Genomic DNA, 20,032 nt, shown 5'->3' with positions numbered 1-20,032 from the left:
TTTTCATGGTGCAAATGGATACACCGTAACGATCCACGAGTTCATGATGACGACCATAAAACTCCTGTATTGATGACTTTAATCTTGTAGTAACATAACCCTGCTCCAGAAGTCTAATTACAAGCCTAAAAGATCTAGCGCGATACAAAAAGTCTGCACAGTTACGGCAAAGTAAGACATACGTGTAATGGGATTGTTGTTGTATTGTATTTGGAAATGGCAGACGTTGTAGTTTTTAATTGGACCATTCAAATTACATGCAAACATTGCAAACAAAATGCTCGATGGAACAAACGTTCATTACTACACCGAGTCATGAATATTAAAAAATAACAATCATCTTCATTTCAAATGTTAGAATTTCATTGTCATATTTCTATTCACAGCTTTATAATATTTCACAACAACCGCTCTCGGGACCATTCTTGTGTTTTAAATCTCCTTTACAGCGATCGTGATTGAGACCACATTTGATAAGAGTGTGAGTTTGTATCTTGTGGCGTCCATACTTGCATGTCCCACAGTAACTCTGTCCTGGATTACTTATTTTCTTGTTATCATTAGGATAACATAGTTTACAAATCATCCCACATGTTGGGCAATAAAGATGTCCTCGGCACTTCAGCATTTTGAATCCGTATGTTCAACGAGAATGATTCTTGTCTTGGTGCCTTGTTCTTCACATGTTTGTCAATTTGTCACCCCTGATCAAATAAAAGTAAAAGTACCATGAATGGGACACGAAAACGGATATCTACGATCCGGAGACAAATGCGAAGTAAATAGACGCCATTAATAATCCAAAAGATTAAAGGAATACAAAAAAAATCAATCCGATTCCCAATAAAGAAAATAAGTCATCTAAAATTATAGAACAAAAATTTGTAAATTTGGAAGTATTTGTTGTCGATATGTAGTAGCGACCCTGTTATTTTGTATATCATTTCATTATTTGTCTACATAGAATAATAAAAAAATGATGCAAAAACGTTCACGATATTTCAAAAAAAACATTAATATCATTTTTCCACTATTATTAATCGACTTACTGTACAGTGGAAAGATGAAAAAGAACGAGTATAGTGCAGTACAACACATGCGTAGGCGCAAGACCTAAATCCAAAATAGTAAATACTTTCAGAGAACACCTAAAGGTCTGAAGGATGTCGACAAAAAATAATAAAATCCACATAAACGGAACGATGACAATCTTCAATCTCAAATTAAAAAGTAAGATAACGAAATAAAGACACATTAATAAACAAAATCTTCTATCTAAGGACAAACACGCGGAACCTGCTCTTGGGTTGAACTAATTATATAACAGTCTCAAACACCCTCCACCCCCCTCTTTAACTTAACGTCAAATTGAACTGACACAACAAAGAAACGAACAATAAAATTCACTCAATAATCCATGAATATAGACAAAATGAAATATCCGTGGAAATTTCGACAAGCAATTTGAGTATCAACAGTGAACAAATCGACTTACAGTACAAAATATTGATGTTATGTTTAGTCTGAAGTATTGATAAAAATAATATATTCAAAAGATGTGGGACGGTATTCCCAATATTTGTGCCTAGATGACCAGACCAAAGTGGCATAGTCTGAAGTATTTTCTGTGAACTAAACACTAAAATTTCAACGCGTAAATTTCGACAAGAGTGTGTGTTATACAGTTTAAACATATCAAATAAAGCATACTTTTACTTCATAAAGATTATTATTTTATATATACCTTGTAATATCTTTCTTACATTTAAATATTGATGTAATGTTTTGTCTATCATTTTAATATACATACCTTGTAATATCTTTCTTAAATTTAAATATGGATGTTATGTTTTGTCTATCAGTTTCAATAATATGACTATTCAAAATACATTATACTATTAAAACATGTCACCTGGGTCTAAATTTATATTATAAGCCAGTATTTTAAGCTATAATAAATTTAAAAAACGGTAAAAACTGTAAAAGGATATCCCTCTATTGTTTTTGTTCTTTTAGTGAGTTTCACATGGCGTTGCACACATAATTGGCGACTATCGTTTATTCCATATCGACTGACCTATCTATTTTTGCTTGTCAGGTAACATTCCATCTAAAGGTCATGCAGAAACAGACAACAGGCGTTACGTATATTTTATCCACATGAAAATCATCTAAACAATCTTACAAGTATTGATCAAAATTATATATTCAATAGAAGTGGGACAGTATTCCCAATATTTGTGCCTAGATGACCGGACCAAAGTGTCATAGTCTGAAGTATTTTCTGTAAACTAAACACTGCAGTAATGATTTCAAAAATAGTCCCAGAATCCCCAAGGCTTTATTCCTTGTATTGTACATGGTAGAACCTCGTGGTTCTGGAATTGTATCGCTTCCTATTTCGATATCATTTGGTTTTGAGTACTTTTTATATGCAATTGATGTATTATTTAAATCTAGTTATGCTGCTTTTAGTTATTCCTTGTATAGCATATCGAAATTTGCAGTATGAGTATAATTAGTACTTTTGTATTCAATAACCGCTAGGTCGATGCCTCTGTTTGTAGGCTAAATGTTCCCGAGGGTATTCAATATTCCAGTAATTATTTCACACTTGTCTGACCCCGACAAATTATATATATACATATCCTGTCGAACTTGCAGTATTTCGGAATCCCTTAGAGGTTCAAATTTTTGTTCCTTACATTGCGCATGATTGAACCTATTCGTGATGGATTTGGCTTCCAATTTAGATATTTCTGGTTTTGAGTATTTCTTGTATACAATTGATTTTATTTAATTTATGTCTTCCTATATATCTGATTTCTGAATCAGTGTTGGCTGGTGAAAGGATACTCCTTGAAACACGTGTTCAGCATCTAAAAAATTGTAATACAGAAATGATCGGTATTTTTGTATTTATCAGCCGTTAAAAACAAATTAATATCATAAAAGTATATCACCTTACGTACACTTTTTACACAAAGTTTTGGATACATGTTCCACAATCGAAACAGTTGAAATATTATATCATCACGCTGGTTTATATAAACCAAAGGTAGATTTCTTCTTATTAGTTTTACGGAGCAGAAAATGGTATTTATAGGTTTCAAAGTGAGTGAAAGTAAATTATCAAGTTATTTCACCATCATAACAAACGAACAATGGTTGAGATTGAACTTAAACGAAGTTGATTTTTGTAATGATTAAAGTTTCCGATTTGCATTATATTTTTACAGAACAGATTCCGCAAAACATTTCTTTCTCGGAGAATCGTGATCAGGCATGCCTGATTCTCAAAAGGCTCTGTATTTAAAAAATAATTTCTTTGAGACTGAACTAAATAACAAATACCACTGTGTAGTGAAATGACATCCAAACACGTTGTGGCAGAAACAGGAGAATTTGAATAAAAACAAAACATGGCGTTTATGACTGATAAAATAGGATTTGAATACGTAGGTGTCGCGGAAAATAAGTTTATGGCATTTACAAATTTATTATAATGGAATGAATTAAAATAGATGCGTTATTATAATAACAAAACTATTATAAATTTATTTTCGTTACAAATTTATTATATATGTATTCTGTTATTGATTAGTCTCAGGACTTATGCAATTTTCATTCATCATTTCAATACTGATACGTTTAGGTTTTTCCACTAGCATTTCTCCTTCTGGAATAATAATTTCTTTATCTGCTATCGGATGTTTCCTTAAATCAAGTCTCTTTCTTGCAAATAAAAATGCTACAAAGTAAAATATTGTTGATAGCACTTTAACCCCGACGTCTAACCCGTGACGCTTGTATCGGAAGTCAACAAGGTCATATAATGCGCATGCACCAGTTCTGTCACAACTACTTGTCCAAAGAACACAACATGAATCCACTACTTTGCCTACAATGACCGGTCCAGGAAACCACCCTAAAATAAAAAGTAAAGAAGATTTACATACGTGACTTATGTATCAACAGATATATTATAAAAGGTAAAACTCATAGTCTGGTTATTAAGGAGGTAGACTTAGGGTAAGGGACATAACTCATGAAATCAGTGATATGTTTGTATTACTTTCAATTTCACCAAAGCCTCTCAAGCTTTCGTTTTAAACAGAATAAAATTAATCCAAGTTAATTAGATGCTTACATAAGATTGATGTAAAATGCTGAATGCAAACGTTCCAATGATTTTTTACAGTCGTGTCCCTTACCCTAGGTCTACCTCCTTAAGTGAAAGATGTAAATTTGTAACACGTCAAATGAAGTAAAAAATGTGAAAATCATATCATTTTCACAATCGTTCGTCCCTAATTAAATAATAATTTGAATAAAAAATAATTAAAAACTGTTTTCCTCATTTTTCTCAATTGAATCCCCATTCCCCATTTCATATTCCCAAATATTTGACAGCATACGAAGTTTACCCAATACAAAAAATGTACTTTTATTTGTTTCCATTGGATCATAGAAAAAGGCAGCTCATTCAACAGTAGAACAATGTCTACAGCAAACAAATCCAAACAAGTTCATTATTAACTCAAAGTATTTCAAATAATCAACAAATGCGAATAAAAGGCCGTTTTTTGTCCTAAAACCAACAGCGAGAATTTCCACTAAACCCTAGTTTTTGGACACATATAATCAGTCAGAAGATCATAAGTAACTGCTCATTGTTACAAAGATAAAACTCACCAAGGCAGGTACTAAACAACGATCTGAATGCTATAGCCATTGCCTTGTCTTTGTCATCTACACAACTGAAATATAGGAATAGATTTTTTCAAACAAAACTAGATTGCATTGTCGAAACAGTTTATTGTGGCATTCCAATCAAACCACGATTTTTTTTGTTTGGTAATTAAAAACGGTCGCATGTGATAATTATGTTGCCTGATTCCATATTATATAATTTTAAAATATGATAGCGTGAAATTTTCACACGATCCTCATATGTACATGTGTAAATATCTGCCTGCTGATATAAAGTTTGTTTGTTTGTTGGGGTTTAACGTCCGAGCAGCAATATTTCAGCTATATTCAGACGATGAACATGAAATTGATGATAAAATGAACATGAAATGAAAAAGGGATGGGACACAAGGACGATGGCGTCGACAAATTTTGATTGCCACTGGAAATAGGGAGAGATGGGTAGGGTCGGGCAATTTAGCCTCCTGTGGCGGAGCCCTATCGTTCCTACTCCGGGAGAATACCACAGTAGGGTTCTTTAACGTGCGAGGAACGTGGCATCTTTCCCAACACGGTGCACCACTATGGTTTGCGGTCAGGTTTTCCGTATTATAGCCTGACAACCCCAGCATGTAACACGCCAGGGGTACCCCATTCAACCACCTGGGGCACACATCCCAGTTGCTCTGTGGGCAGAGCGCCCTAGCCCCCGGCTAGGGTTCTGAGCACTATTTAGTCGCCTTTTACGACAGGCTTAGCGCTGCTGCAGGCCTATTCTTTTAACACCCGGACCTGCACGAGGCGCTGATATAACGAGAATTGTTATAGTGAATATGTAAGAGACAACAACCCCAATGGGATGAAAAATGTCAGCCGAGGGCCACCCACGGGTCTTCAATTAATGATAAGGAAACCTCACACCACACGGCAGGATGTAGCTGGTCCTAAAAGATTATTATACACAGGTACTGCGAAATTGTTGCCCTTAAAGACTCCAGCGACATAAATTCGTGTGTTTTTTTTTTGTTTTTGTTATTTTTTTTGTGTATGTTTTTAATTTGTTGTTTTTGTTTTATTTTGTTTTGATGTCTTTTGTTTTGTTTTTTTTTATTTTGTTTTGTTTTAAATTTTTGTTTTTGTTTTTTTATTTGCGTGTATGTGTGTGTGTGTGTGTGTGTGTGGTTTTCAAAAATCTAAAATTTAAATACACAACAGACTATGATATTTACAAGATAAGTTACGATGTTTTGGTATATTCTGTGAATTGAAAAAGCCTGAAACTAACGACATTTAGCTAAACTATGTAAATTAATGCATTAAAGAAAGTTCTATTACATTTATCGTTTTTATCAATACAAAAGGACTACATTTTTCATCTATTATAAATTGTTTCCATTCATGGCTATACCGTTTAAAAGAGAAACTATCAAATTTTTATCACTGAATATCTATTATCGTTTATTATCTCTAATTGCTATCACATTTTACAGCAGGATGAGCGATCATATTGGTTGTCATGACATGCACATCCATGATACACATATATAGCATAAACCTATCAGAAATGATGCGTATTTCTACGGGGTGAGTAATTTTTTTTTCTTGAAAAATAGTTTTTCGTGGTTTATTAATGTAGAAAATGAAATTAGCTATCGAATGATATTAAATTTGAAACGTATTAGTTGAGACAAAACTAGTAGAGTCGAATTTAAGCGACTTTTTACGGTGAAATCGAAAATCCCATCTTTGGCATTTTTTTATATACATTCCGACTACAAATATCGCAACAAGTCATCAAAAGAACCCCAGACGTATCAATTGTGATCATTATAAACAAAAATACCAAATAACCCATTTTTACTGGAGCATAGATACTCTAGGGTTTTGACATATACTTTTGACATATATTTTGAAAAATATGTGAATTTAAGTGATTTTTCGGTGAGGTAGGGATACATTTTCCCCTTTTACCCCAAAACGCTAAGTTTCATCGCAACTTTGTGGGTACCATTGTAAAGCTGAGACATTGGTGAGACAGGTTGATATCTATTATATATGCCTATTTTCTTCGTTTTGTAAAAAGAAGTTCAAAGAATCAAAAACATTCAAAAATGTTTAAAAAATGGCTTTTTGCATCCACGAGGTATACAAAGTTGCCAAAAAATTCAAAAATGCTTCAGTTTATTTTTTGGCAACAAAATGATTCTTAAATGGGAGGTATGAGGGTAGCTGAAACTAATAATATATTGTTTGATGAATTGAGGGGTCACGGGATTATTTCAGCCCACGTACTACTACTAAGAGACCGACTAGGCGGTCAATACTTTTTAAAACAAAAATAAAATCGTATAGTTGAACCAAATCAATGAAAAGCATAGTTAAACGATTCAATTCATTTTCAAGGTACGGGAATCACTGAGCAAAGATCCTGAGATTGAATTGCCAATAAATCTATACAAGAGAAAGTAAATAAATCTAGATTAAGTGCAAATGCTTACCCCATCAAAAAAAAAACATTCAGAAAAAAAGTTAAGATTTGGTCCCTTGGTATATCGCACATTAAGAAATGACCTTTATAGTTGAGAATATCAAATATATATTTTTCTTAAAATGTTTTTAAAACAACTTGTTTGCATGTAAATGACTCATCGACTCCTAAACTATGAATGCCATTTCCGCTTCTTACTAATGTTGGATGTATTTTATATATTTGTTATCTATCATTAAATAAGGTATTATGGATGGGTTGCAAATCGTCTACCCAACCTGTAGACTACATGAAGGCGTTATTATAGCCAATCAAAAACGTTGGTCAACATCTGAAAATGATATTTTTGGTATTAAGTGGTTGTGATAGGTAATTTCAAGGGAACCAGGACTCGAACGGAAATCGAAAAAAGAATATTATCAAAGGATAATGGCTTTACAAAGAAAATAGACAAACGGAACAAAGGGGGACATAAAATAACTAAATAAGCACACTTAGAAAAAAAAGTAAATGAACAACGCCCCCACAAAAAACGGAGTTGCACAGGTAGGGTAAGCGTTCTAATAAAAAGTAATGGAAAGACTAACATGTATTGTAATCAAATGCAGTAGAAAAATGAATAAAAATAAATAGTTTTTTAGCCAAAAATAGATACTTAGCCATAATGGATATCTATACAGTGAAGAATATTTAAGACATTCCAGGTTTTTTTTTAAATGGAAATATTTATAATATTCTGAGTAATTCAAAAGATTTAATTAATAAAGAAATTTCTCCCACATTTAACACATACAAGAACCGAGGTATTGTATAAAATCGGGCAAAATGAGAAAATATAATCTACCACGATATAAAATCTTACCGCATTGTGAAAATATAATCAGGTATGATGGCCACTGTCTGGATCAAAGCAAACACAAACATCATACAAAGGTAGACGTATAACATGTGACAATCAGGTTTACACAACCCTGGTTTGGCCGTTGCGCCCTGTCCAATACAGCTACATTCTGTATATCCCTACGCGAGTTTAAAAAAACAATAATGAAAGGGGACAGAATCCGATGTATACATGTTAACATCAGTATCGCCAAAAAGTAATATCATAAATCCAATTTGTATTGTCGCCGGTTGTTAATGTTTGTAGTTTTAATGTCTATTTTAAAAGCAAGTATTTTGAATATAGATAAAAAGAGAAATCTTGTAAAACCATGATTGTTTAATACATATCTTTCTCCGAAGGTCAAACAGAAGGACACAATGTTATGCAAAGTCAGTGTTGTTGCTTCATATTTTAGAATAGATGCAGCATATGTGTTGCATGTAATGTTATTCATGTTTTTTATTACTTTTTTGCCATGGCTGTGGTCTAAAGAGCTTTGAAATACGTTCTATTAAGATTAAGTGTAAGTGTCTGTAAGAATCAGGCAAAATGTGAAAAATCAGAAACATGCATTTCAAAACCCCAATCGATCTAACAATGTAATGTAACTCAAGGATGCTTTCTCTATTTGAAAAGACCTTCATCTGATCTCTGCATCACTTTACTCAATTTTTTTTTCAATAGAATGTTAGAAAAATGAGGCTTTTGACAGAGTTACCTGCCCTTTAAATGTTCATTTTCAGTGCATTTCAATGAAATTATAACTCAATGCACCAACATGATATGGAAAATATAATCTATTTTTTCCTTGATTCTGATGGTGCACATAGTTTAATTACATTTTCAAAATGATGGTTTTTTCATACAGTGTCTCGTCCACTGCCTGATTCTTACAGAGACTAATAATTAATGATCTCAATATAACAGTCAATGCAATGATTATATTTTTTATGCTGATTTACCAATATGGAATTTTTATTGCCATTGAAAAATTAAATTTTGCAAAATACATCAAAATGAACTAGTGTCGACAGTAGAAATAAACTGCATCAGTTTAAATCTGTGCTTAAGAAAAATAACACCTTGCGTTATGCATTATACACAGCCAAAATTGCAGCACATGAGAATCATGTGGTTTGAAACATATGATTATCATTTTAATCGAGCATGATTTTATAATCACGTGTATAAATGTACATATTATCATATGAAAATCCTATGGAATCATATGAATGTATGTGTTAAATGTAAATCATAGTGTGATTGTCATATGATTACAATATGATTATATGAATCGAACACCGTATGATTAAGATATGGAACAAATCTGGCTGTGTACAAGTTTATGTTTTATTCCTATGTCAATTTCAAGGCATAAATGTATTTTTTTAAATTTGAATAGAAGATTAATAGGTTCTTATATGAGTGAAAATTACAGATCGTGTTATCTTTCTAGAGTTTAAGAAACTTGAGCCTTTGTATACGAGTAAAGCGTATAGCAGACAAGTGAAGAGACCAAGAATTTCTCAAACGAGTGAAGGATGGATTTCGTTTTTAATATGCCTCTGACGCATACACTTTCAAGACGTTTCATTGGATAAGAGAACGTGATAAGAAGAACTCGTGTTACGTTACCTCGCATCTAAAAAAAATTATCGATTCCATTCTTGACTCTAACCTATCGACTTTAGGGCAATTAATGAAAATTTTAGAATATTAATTTTATTAACCAAACCTTACTTCGTCATTATGACCAGTACATCCTGCATGACAGTACGAGTAGTAATTCTTGTTGTCAGACCCACAGACAGGAAAGTAGTCCTCATCACAATTACAGCCTGCCATACAGCTCGTTACCTCTGCTGAACTATAACCATATAAAAGTATGTTTAGTAACTATGTGTAAGATTAAAAGTTATGATATTAAGAAAAAAACTGAAACAAATTTTATTAGTCTATACAGTCGAAATTACAGAAAGTTACACGCTATGTATACAACCACTCCTGCCAAACATTTATTTGGTTCAAAGACTAGAGATCGAGTGACTATCAGAAGAAGTAAAACATAGGTTTGAAAATTTAACCAAGCTTGTCAACTAAATACTATACATGGAAGCCTTCTGCCATATTAACAGCTTGTATGATAGTTTAGAAAAGTACTATTTGATTTTTATTTGGAGTAGGGTGCTTTTTGAAATAAAAGGACATGATAGGAATTTTCAAGAAATGTAAAGGCAGGACAGGCCATTAGAAACATGTAGTTGCACACATGGTCCTGCTAGACATACCCCAACTTGCATCGGTAGGGTAAGTGTTCTTTGCTAGGGTAAATGAATGAGGAAAAACATAAAAATCATGAAAGTTCACGTTTCTTTGCGATTAAAACATATGTAAAGCACTATATTTTTAATAATGTGAAATGAATAATTGAAAACAATTGTATTACTTACAATAAATATGCAGTGTATGAATTTACATGAATCAAACAGAATGTACATTTGCCATCATACCTTTCAATGCTATATCCTAAAATTTCTGGGTTATCACAACCTATGAAAAATCCCAAAAGTGGTACAAGGGAGGTAACTGTGACCAGACCCAATGAAACTTTGATACACTGGAAGGGTGTCAGTTTATACTTGTATACCACGAAACCTCCAACAAACGTTCCCAGGGAAGCCGAAGCGATGTTCATTGAACCTGCGAGAAATATTCAATGTTAATACCAATAATAGTCATTTCTTAAAATAAAACCGTAAAATTCAATTTCATCTATTTTAAGGAAAACAGTATACACAGTAATATAATCAATTAAAGCACAACATCCTTTTAACAAGAAAATTAACTGATGTTTTGTTGCGATACGCCTTTTCAGACCCCCCCCCCCCAAAAAAAAAAAAAAAATGATGAACGTTTAACCTACTGGTTAGAAACGACAATATATCAGAAGATCACTGTTATGCAGGGTGCAAGATAACTTATAATGAATTGCTATTCAAACCAGATAAATATTATGTTAGAACAAACAATAGTTTTGTTTTCAAATATTCTCTTACAAAACTTTGGGTAAAAACGTCTAAAATTTCAATATAATGAATAAACACTGTGCAAATTTGGAATAATAATTGTACAATAATGCTTTGAGTTACAGATTACATCACAAGAACTTATATTAACCTCACAATCAAATATACGAAATATACAGTATGTAGTAGGGTTGCACACGAAATGTACATGTTTATTATACAGAGACCAAGTGACGGTGATTATACAAAATATACCCCTTCGACTGATGAACAAACGGAGAGTTTTAAGCGATTACCCGATTTTCGTCAGTCTGTTTTCGTCAAAAACATACCCATTAATAAGTTAGCATGCCAAGTTGGAATGGTGAACTGAGTTTCAAGAAACTTTGGCAGGAAGGACACCATACCAGCCACGAAAAACATCTGGCAGCAGGAGCCCAGTATACAGAAAATAAAGCATCCATTCTTAAACAAACGGAAGACAGTGGTTATAAACCCTGAAAAAAACACATACATGTACATGAAAAATATTTAAAAGGAACAATATCTCTGGACTCGAATTGTAAAACATAGATACATGTACATGCTTGAATAGTCATATATTAAGGAAAGTAAATGTATTCTATATATACGTAGTTATGTTACATAGAACAATAGCCTTGAATTTGAAAGGACCATGACATTAAATTACAGCTATACATGAATAATTATGTAATAACTGGACTAATAGACCTGGGTATGGAATGTGAAACATGCCGCTTGAACAGTCACACAGAATAGGGAAAAATACATGTACAATATAATTTTATTAACCCAATGCCCGATCTAAACTAAGAGAAATTCACTCTGAGCTCTGCTGCTTTGTCGGTTCTCGTTCGTTTGCGTATTGAAAATTTCGCATCCCCACAATTCAAGAAAATGATATTGAAACCGGACCGTTTGTCTTTGATATGCATACTGAAAAACGTTGAAGGTTCCATTTAAGTCCAGATATCTTGATTATACAGATTTCTGGAGTAATGAGTTTGATAGATTTCACCTTGTGTGGATTAACAGATTTTGGAAAGGGGTCTAGAAAAAAAATAGTTTCCACATCCGGAACCCCTGCGGTCCCTTTCCTAACAAAATCCCCACTTTGTTAAGTAAGATTTATCATTTTGAAACGACATGTATATTACCTACATTAAGTTCATGTGCGGATCAGAGAAGATCGGGGTGTCATCCTAGCTTTAAAGGTGACATTTTGCTATACATGAACTATTAGGACGATCTATAACGAAAATGGTATTCTAGTTAATCCCCTAAAACACCCCTCCTCAATAGATCCGCTCAAATTGAAGGGCGACTTTTTAGTTACCTTCCACTATATACTACTAGCGTTTTCAAACGCTCCACACAGCGACAGACGTTCTTTCCGTCACTTACTAGCCGCTCCAGACAGGCCTTTCGAAATTCTCGGACACTTTTCAAATCAAACGTCGTTTGACAGTCAAAATCATTCATATTTTCCCGACTTGGCAAGATTTTTGCAATATCTGAGAGGGTTGGCTGCAGCGTCTAGAGTGAATTTCGAATGTCAGACACAGCTAAGTGTTTTTATTGTTTAGTTCAGATTCTTATTTATTATATAGATAAAAGTGTTTTATCGAATGTTTCCAGTGTAATAAATTTCGATAATTTACACTGTGAAATAAATTCGGTAATTTCACTCTCACGCTTTCGCCCACCAAAACGTCACAACTTTGATATCAATCCGCCAATCATAGAATTTAAATTGAAATTATCTATTGATTATGAAGAAAATCTATATAATAAATAGGATAATTACTTGGTTATTGTGAATAACCAAAATATTATCCCTCGTGCCAAGAACGCTTAAGGATTTAACTCATGCGCGGAACCAGTTCCGCACACACTAGGCGTTCTTCTGCACTCGTGATAATATTTTGGTTATTCACTCTTTCCAAATAATTATCCTATTAATCATTACCAAAGAATTATCTTTCGTGGTCAATATAGCTTAAAGGAATATATAAAAGAACAAATAATACCTGTAATATGGCCAACAAAACTTATGGTTTCATCGGGCTGTTCTTCTGTGACGCTCTCTTTATTTTTGTAGCGGTTCGGAAAACAAAAAATAGGAAGAGCAACAAAAATGGCGACGACGCCAAACAGGAGAAAGCCTAGCCACCATGCCCCGATCCAGCGAGGGTCCTTAGTCGACATATTGACTTCTTGAAATGAGAATTAAACATTAAGAAAGGGTGTGCGCAAACTCTGAAATCACGTTAACAAAACTTAAAAACAGAAAAGAAAACATAACTTAAAAAAAAACAATAGAATTAATCATAAGGTAATTTAAAGCCAGATCTTTCTGGGATCTTATTTTCCAAAAGAAGTCATGAAAGAAACACAAAAAGTCTAAATAACTAAAGCATAATTGGAAAATAGTTTTTTTAGACATGGAAGACACCACCCGTCCGGAACACCTGAGTACATCCTCATATTTTTCTTTCGTGTACCTTGCCCTTTGTCTATCGTATTTGTATATTTTCACAGCTGTGTTTGTACGCAAAATAGTTTGCCATTTCAATTTTCCGACATATTCCTTAATAGCGGGGTATAAAGATTAATTTTTTTTAACGGAGTTAAATGTAATTCAAAGTATTCAGCAACATATAATACATTAAATGCATTAAAAAGGGGAAGCTTTCTTTCGGATATCATTAGTCATACAAACCTTCTAAGGTCACGTAGATGTTGCTGAAAAGTGCACCGAGGACGAAGGCTAAGGCCGGTCCGAATAGCGATATTGTCATTAGCGCACCTACAAACAGACAAAAGAGTTTAACGGTATTATACATGTATGTGCTGGCTTCAGACAAGCGATTCTATTAGGAAAAGGTATTTTTTGCTTTTAATTATATGAAACAAGTTCCTGTGACAGAAAGGACTTTTTGAATAGTTGACCATCACGTGACCTAACTTTTCTATGTAGCCTGACCACAATTTCTTTTATTATATTCACATCAAATATTCCAATAGCACTGACATTCATAAACACACAGCTGAATAACACATATTTAAAATTATTTAAATTTAAAATTTAAATTGCATCGAGCCTGATTGGAATTACAATGCATACTCTGGGCTGTTGAGAAAATTTTGGAAATATTTTTTGGAATTATTTTGGAAGAATCCTTATGTACCACAGAAAAACAAATTCATTTTAGTTGACTGCTTATTTTTTTTCTTTCTTGTTTATTTTGTTTTTGTTTTGTTTTGTTTGTTTGTTTGTTTGTTTGTTTTTTGTTTGTTTGTGTGTTTGTTTTGTTTGTTTGTTTGTTTGTTTGTTTGTTTTGGTTTTTTTGCACAGAACGCCTTCTAAACAGTTTTCATGTTCAAGAATTAGATCCGTCAAATTGAATGGTAGATCTATTGTAAGGACATATTTTTGGAACATTGATGATATACACCGATCTAAATGTATCAAAATTAGACCTATATGCACTACATATAGTTATTCCATGCAGTCACTATGTTTAGGACATAACAATCCCCCATTCTACCGTCTCTGTTCAGAACTCTCATAGTTTCCTTTTGAATAATATGATTTTCACAATCTTGAAAGCTGAAATCTGATTGGCTAATGAGAAAAAAGTAAAATGTGATGTTCTTAGATCCTACCTCCAACGACTGCATAGAGCATGTAGAAGGTCTAACTTTAATTAGATAATATCTGCACCTACTAATGTTACAATTCTTACCTAAATAAAGAGATGTTTTTCTTTTATCAACATTTTCGTCGATATAGTAAGAGCTGAAAGGCGTACGAGGAGCCTTTCCTACACCTTGAAGAATCATTCCAATAGCTATAATCGCCATGGCAACGGGGGTGAAAGATGTAGAGTTTCCAACAATCTCAGACCTTTTGTCATCATCACAGAAATCTGCTGTTGCATTGTTCCCATTCCTATTGCACACTTTTAAATGACTTGTGTCATTTTCAATATGTGTTGTTGATTCATTGGTGGTCGTGAGCTTTAGTTTGTAATTTGGATTTAGAAAATATGCACAGGAGCATAAAATTCCCGCCAAGCCGAAAAGAATTGTCGATGTTGCTAAAGCTCGTGGAATATGTGCAGTTGATGCTCGGTAGCTTATGAAGAGTGTAAATGCTAAAAACCCTATATCATTACAGCTCAGGAGAATGCCACTTTGAGAACTGCTGAAACCAAACTGTTTTTCTAAGGTTGTAATCTGTGAACTAATATAAACGCTGAGGGTGGAGGTAGTCAGACTACTCAGACTGTAAAGACTAGTAAAACAAACTACGGAAGCACATCCTTGGAAACAGGGGACCAGACACTTTCCAGTTTTTGAATTGTCTCTTGGTTTCATCTTTGCCCTTCAGAATGGTATCGTTCGATGTTTAATATCTACTATCATTCTGCAATAATTCAATTTCAGAAGTAACAGGTTTTCTGGTTAGATAAAAAAATTGTCCATCATCCCATTGAACAAATTTTGTAATGTGACTATGACGTCATCAACCTTTTTTGACGATTTACTCGTTGAATTTGTTGATACTAAAACTAAATTATAAGGAAGGACTGATATTCCTTAAATAATTACTGTACATATTTACATTTGTACCTTTTACCAACTAGCCATGTCATCAGCGAGGGGATGAGGGTACCTACTATTTCTGTTCTACACAGCCTTAGTCCATGGGCTGGGAGGGTCCACCGTGCACCCCCCTTCCCCTACTCATTATCTTCATGGTGATTTTTAGGTACCTTTATACCTCCCATTACCGAATAAATTTGTCGCCAATGAATATTCTCGGATTCTTCTTCAGTATAAGCCTATATTTGTACCCCACTGGTTCAAAAAGCCAAGATTTTTCTGACAATTGTTTGAGAATCTAAGCTTTCCTGAGATAGCATGTGAGAACAAACTAATAAATTTAGGTATCATCGTGTAGCCCGATGCATCAGCTTTAAAAAAGTTACCGTAGTTGAAAGTTACGGTAACACTTGCGATTTTGCGGTAAAATGAAAAAAATGTACCCCTACCCCGCCGAAAAATCGCTTAAATTGACATATTTTTCAATGTCAAAACCCCTAGAGTATTTATGCTTCAGAAAAAAATGGCTTATATCGTATTTTCTGTTTAGTACTATCACGATTTACACTTCTGGGGTTCTTTTGATGATTTTGGCGATTTTCGTAGTCAGAATTAAACAAAAAATGCAAAAAATGGCATTTTCGATTTTTCGGTCAAAAGTCACCTAAATTCGACTCCATAAGTTTTTACTCAACTAAAACGTCTCAAATTTAGTATCATTCGATAGATAATTTAATTTTCTACATAAATGAATCACGAAAAGAAAGGATATTCAAAAATGTTTAAAATATTACCCCTACCCCTAGAAAACTGGTCTCAGTATAAAACAGAATTCTCATTCACAGCATACTGACATTGTAGAACTCATATTTTCAGGCATTCAAAATTAAGATAATGATGTTCCTAACATATCTGATCAATTAAGGTGCTTAGATTTTCCTTTTTGTGTGACAATTATTATAAAAACGGAAAAAGGGAATTTTCAGAATTTCAGAATTTTCTTCTATATAGTGGAATCCAAAAACTTAAAAAATGATTATTTGCCTCAACGGGTTATAAAAAGTTGCCAAAAAATACCAAAAAAAATGCTTCAGTTTACTTCTTGGCGACAAAAAGATTCGTGAATGAGAGCTATAAGGGTACCTGAAAATCATATGTTGCATGGTTGATGAATGGGGGTGCACGGGGGGGGGGTGGCTCATCTCAGCCCAAATACTACCTGAATCGCTCACCTGGTCAAAAATAGTCTAAATATTGCTTTCAAAAGCTGTATTCTTAATCTTACCGTACTATTGTCACAAGAATCATTTAATCAATGCAGAGCATCTTAGCTATCCACCTGGTTTTCATATTATAAAATAAATCTCTAATTGACATCTTTTCTCTTCAAGGGCAATAACTCCAACTCAATTTTCCCCCTAGAAAATTAGGCTAAACCCTTTGGTTTTCAAGTTATATCAACAAGTCTTTTTATTTTATTTTTTTTTTTATTTATTTATTTTATTTTTATTTATTTATTTTTTTTTTTGGTGACCATGTTTTCGACAGATGAAAAATTCATGCAATGTTTGGTTACAATCCATCCTACAAATTGTCTAAGTGGAGATTTTTTTTAAATCCATTTCAGGACCCATAACTCATTCATTTGTCAACGGATCTTTTTGAAAACTTCGGCATTCACGAACATGTACGTTATCCCATCATGATGAATAATTTAAATCCCTGCCAGATTTGAGCTAAACCAAACTGTTTTCGAGTTATTTGTATAATTCTTCAATTTGACTCCCTATGGTGCATTTTTAGAAACAGTGTCCATGTTTTCACAAGATCAGAACCCCACACGTATAGGTTGCTAAACATAATCTACACAATACTCAGGCAAAGTTTTGTTTCAATCCATACAGTAGTTTCAGAGGGAAAGATTTTCAAAGTTGGAAATGTAAAATTCGAGGAAAAAATCCATTTCAGGACCCATAACTCAGTCAATTGTCAACGGATCTTTCTGAAAATGTCGGCATTGGTCCATTCTATCAAGCTGAACAATTTTACCCCCTACCAGATTTTAGCTAAACCCAATTGTTTTTGAGTTATTTGCATAATTCTACAATTTGACCCCTACCGTCTGTTTTTAGTAATGGCGCGGCCATGTTTTTGCCAGATCAAAAATCTTCACACAAGGATTGTTAAACATGTCCTAAATAACATTCATGCAAAGTTTTGTTTCAATCCATACTGTAGTTTTAGATGAGAAGATTTTCGAAGTTGAAATGTAAAATTCGGAAAAAAATCCATTTCATGACCCACAATTCATTCATTTGTCAACGGATGGCATTCACGTACATGTAGGTAATCTCATCATGATGAACAGTTTAAATCCCTGTCAGATTTTAGCTAAATCCAACTGTTTTTGAGTTATTTGCATAATTCTTCAATTTGACCCCTATGGTCTATTTTTAGTACCTGTGGCCATATTTTTCACAAGATCAGAAATCCCCACACAAGGATTGTTAAATATGTTCAACATAACATTCATGCAAAGTTTGGTTTCAGTTCATTCAGTAGTTTCAGAGGAGATTTTCAAAGATGGAAATGTAAAATTCGGGAAAAAATCCATTTCAGTACCCATAACTCAATCATTTGTCAACGAATCTCTGAACAATTTCACTCCTACCAGATTTTGGTTAAACCCAACTGTTTTTGAGTTATTTGCATAATTCTACAATTTGACCCCTATGGTCTATTTCTAATCTAACGGTTTTTGATATACATGTATACTTATGCAAAAGAAAACTTCTGTGTGACCCTTACATTCTAGTTTTAGTAACGGCGGGCATGTTTTTCGATGGATCAAAAGTCCCATCATCGGTTCCATGCAGAAGACCCTAAGGAATATTCACACCAAGTTTGGTTCTGAGTGTTCTGAGTAGTTTCAGAGGAGAAGTGTTTTGAAAAATTGTTAACGACGATTACTTCGACGACCGATGTGATGGCAATTATAGCTCACACGGCCTATGGCCAGGTGAGCTAAAATGGACACCTGATGAATTATCTAATAAATACCAACGAATCCAGACCTTCCACCCTAATTAAAGAACAGCATGCGCGTGGATTTCAACTAGTGAAATCCATACATGAAGTGTACACTAAATCAGTATGTTTTTGATATGCCATTATTTTGTAGAATGTTAAAATATGTCCGCCTGTCTGTCTGTCCGTTCGTCAAAACGTCTTTTGACATGCCAAACTATTCTCAAATATGCTTTGAAGAATTTTGATTTCTTTTGGAGCAATACTCGTCTTCATACAAGGAAACCAACTTTCGTTTTTCACTGTTTTCCGAGTTTTTTTTTCAGATACACGATCGAGACTTGAAATACCGAAAAAGGCAAAGAAAACATACGTATCGTGTGATTCATGACAGCTGTTTTATTACATACGATACAAAGGAAATTGACTGTGGTCCTAAGTCTGTCAAATGAGCAAAGCTTCTTTGACTATTACTGACTTTCACTGTAATTAAACGAGTTATCTTGTCTGTTTCAGTTGCGCAAGTACATGTTTACAGCCAATTTCGATTCGATGCTCCGATGATTCATTTTTCATTCTCTATTTAAATTGTTGATACGAAGTAATTTGATCTTCCGGATAAATTAACTTAATACGAAAACAAAAAGACAGAAAGTGACGAGCATTTGCGCACTTACTAAGTTTATCCTTAAAAAACGACTCCTAAATACAGCAAAAAGCGGAAACGTAAGTATTGTCCATCTATCTATTTTAACTAAAAATCTTACCTCATAAGAAAGTATGCCAGATAACGTGATACTCGATTGTTTGGGTCCTCTCAAACGTTTTTTACAACTCTTATGTAAATAAACAATTAAAATCATATATATAAGTTCACCTGTCCAACTATTGGTCCAAATCGTCCAAGTTGAAGACAGATTATGTTTTAAAAGGATTTTAATTTACGCTTCTTGTGTAATTCAATGCAATTTAAACCAGCTCAAATGATCTTTGGTGAATTATATACACGTAATACATGTACATATACCTTAATGTTTACAAATGATAAACCTGAAGGTCACAATGGCTACAATAGGTGGAACGCTTCTATAAATACCAAATTAAAGAAGTTTTCTTCACAAAGAACTACGCAGGTTACTGGTGTTATCTGACCTTTAACCGTAGGCGCCATATTACTTTTTCTTTCAACATTAGAGGGTACAGGAATAAAACACGACACAAGTTGATAAGTGCCTTCATTGATATCTTGGGGCATTTTCATGTATTCCCTCAATTTCGAGACAA

General features: G+C 33.5%; 1 protein-coding gene and 2 long non-coding RNA genes across 4 annotated transcripts in view; 1 reads left to right on the top strand and 2 right to left on the bottom strand.

Annotated features, from left to right (window-relative positions):
* Positions 1–222: 222 nt before the first annotated feature.
* Positions 223–2,004, bottom strand: LOC148601635 (uncharacterized). Its single transcript, XR_015917143.1, has 2 exons — positions 1,811–2,004; positions 223–704 (listed from the first exon to the last, which is right to left on the bottom strand). It is a non-coding gene; the product is annotated as an uncharacterized LOC148601635 (long non-coding RNA).
* Positions 2,005–3,556: 1,552 nt separating this feature from the next.
* LOC148601634 (solute carrier organic anion transporter family member 2A1-like) lies at positions 3,557–19,768 on the bottom strand. Of its 2 annotated transcripts, none has more exons than XM_088556784.1 (10): positions 19,626–19,768; positions 14,860–15,542; positions 13,833–13,919; positions 13,141–13,326; positions 11,422–11,586; positions 10,574–10,763; positions 9,804–9,930; positions 8,043–8,200; positions 4,696–4,760; positions 3,557–3,928 (listed from the first exon to the last, which is right to left on the bottom strand). In XM_088556784.1, the coding sequence occupies exons 2-10, from the start codon at positions 15,491–15,493 to the stop codon at positions 3,594–3,596; spliced, it is 1,947 nt and encodes a 648-aa protein (XP_088412910.1). In that variant the 5' UTR covers positions 15,494–15,542; positions 19,626–19,768; the 3' UTR covers positions 3,557–3,593. The 2 variants fall into 2 exon arrangements, with proteins under 2 accessions (XP_088412910.1, XP_088412909.1); XM_088556783.1 differs by having other exon boundaries at positions 19,516–19,758.
* LOC148601633 (uncharacterized) overlaps positions 19,339–20,032 on the top strand; it is a 5,567-nt gene continuing 4,873 nt past the window's right edge. Inside the window, exon 1 of the long non-coding RNA XR_015917377.1 lies at positions 19,339–19,474. This is a non-coding gene — a long non-coding RNA (uncharacterized LOC148601633). The remainder of the gene's footprint in view (positions 19,475–20,032) is intronic.

This window comes from Perna viridis, chromosome 12, assembly GCF_037379345.1.
Source record: "Perna viridis isolate PV_CMFRI_1.1 ecotype Kerala chromosome 12, ASM3737934v1, whole genome shotgun sequence".
NCBI classification, from domain to species: domain Eukaryota; kingdom Metazoa; phylum Mollusca; class Bivalvia; order Mytilida; family Mytilidae; genus Perna; species Perna viridis.
The sequence above is the reverse complement of the archived record's forward strand: the minus strand, read 5'-3'. Positions and strand labels throughout refer to the sequence as shown.

Bases quoted from the DNA above. Each gene is read 5' to 3' on its own strand.
- LOC148601634 (XM_088556784.1), bottom strand. From the start codon at position 15,493: ATGAAACCAAGAGACAATTCAAAAACTGGAAAGTGTCTGGTCCCCTGT. The intron at 11,587-13,140 runs GTATTATTTGTT...TGTTTTTTTCAG, and splicing joins TTTTGTTGGCCATATTACAG to GGTTTATAACCACTGTCTTC. The intron at 9,931-10,573 runs GTATGATGGCAA...ATATGGTTATAG, and splicing joins TTAGGATATAGCATTGAAAG to TTCAGCAGAGGTAACGAGCT.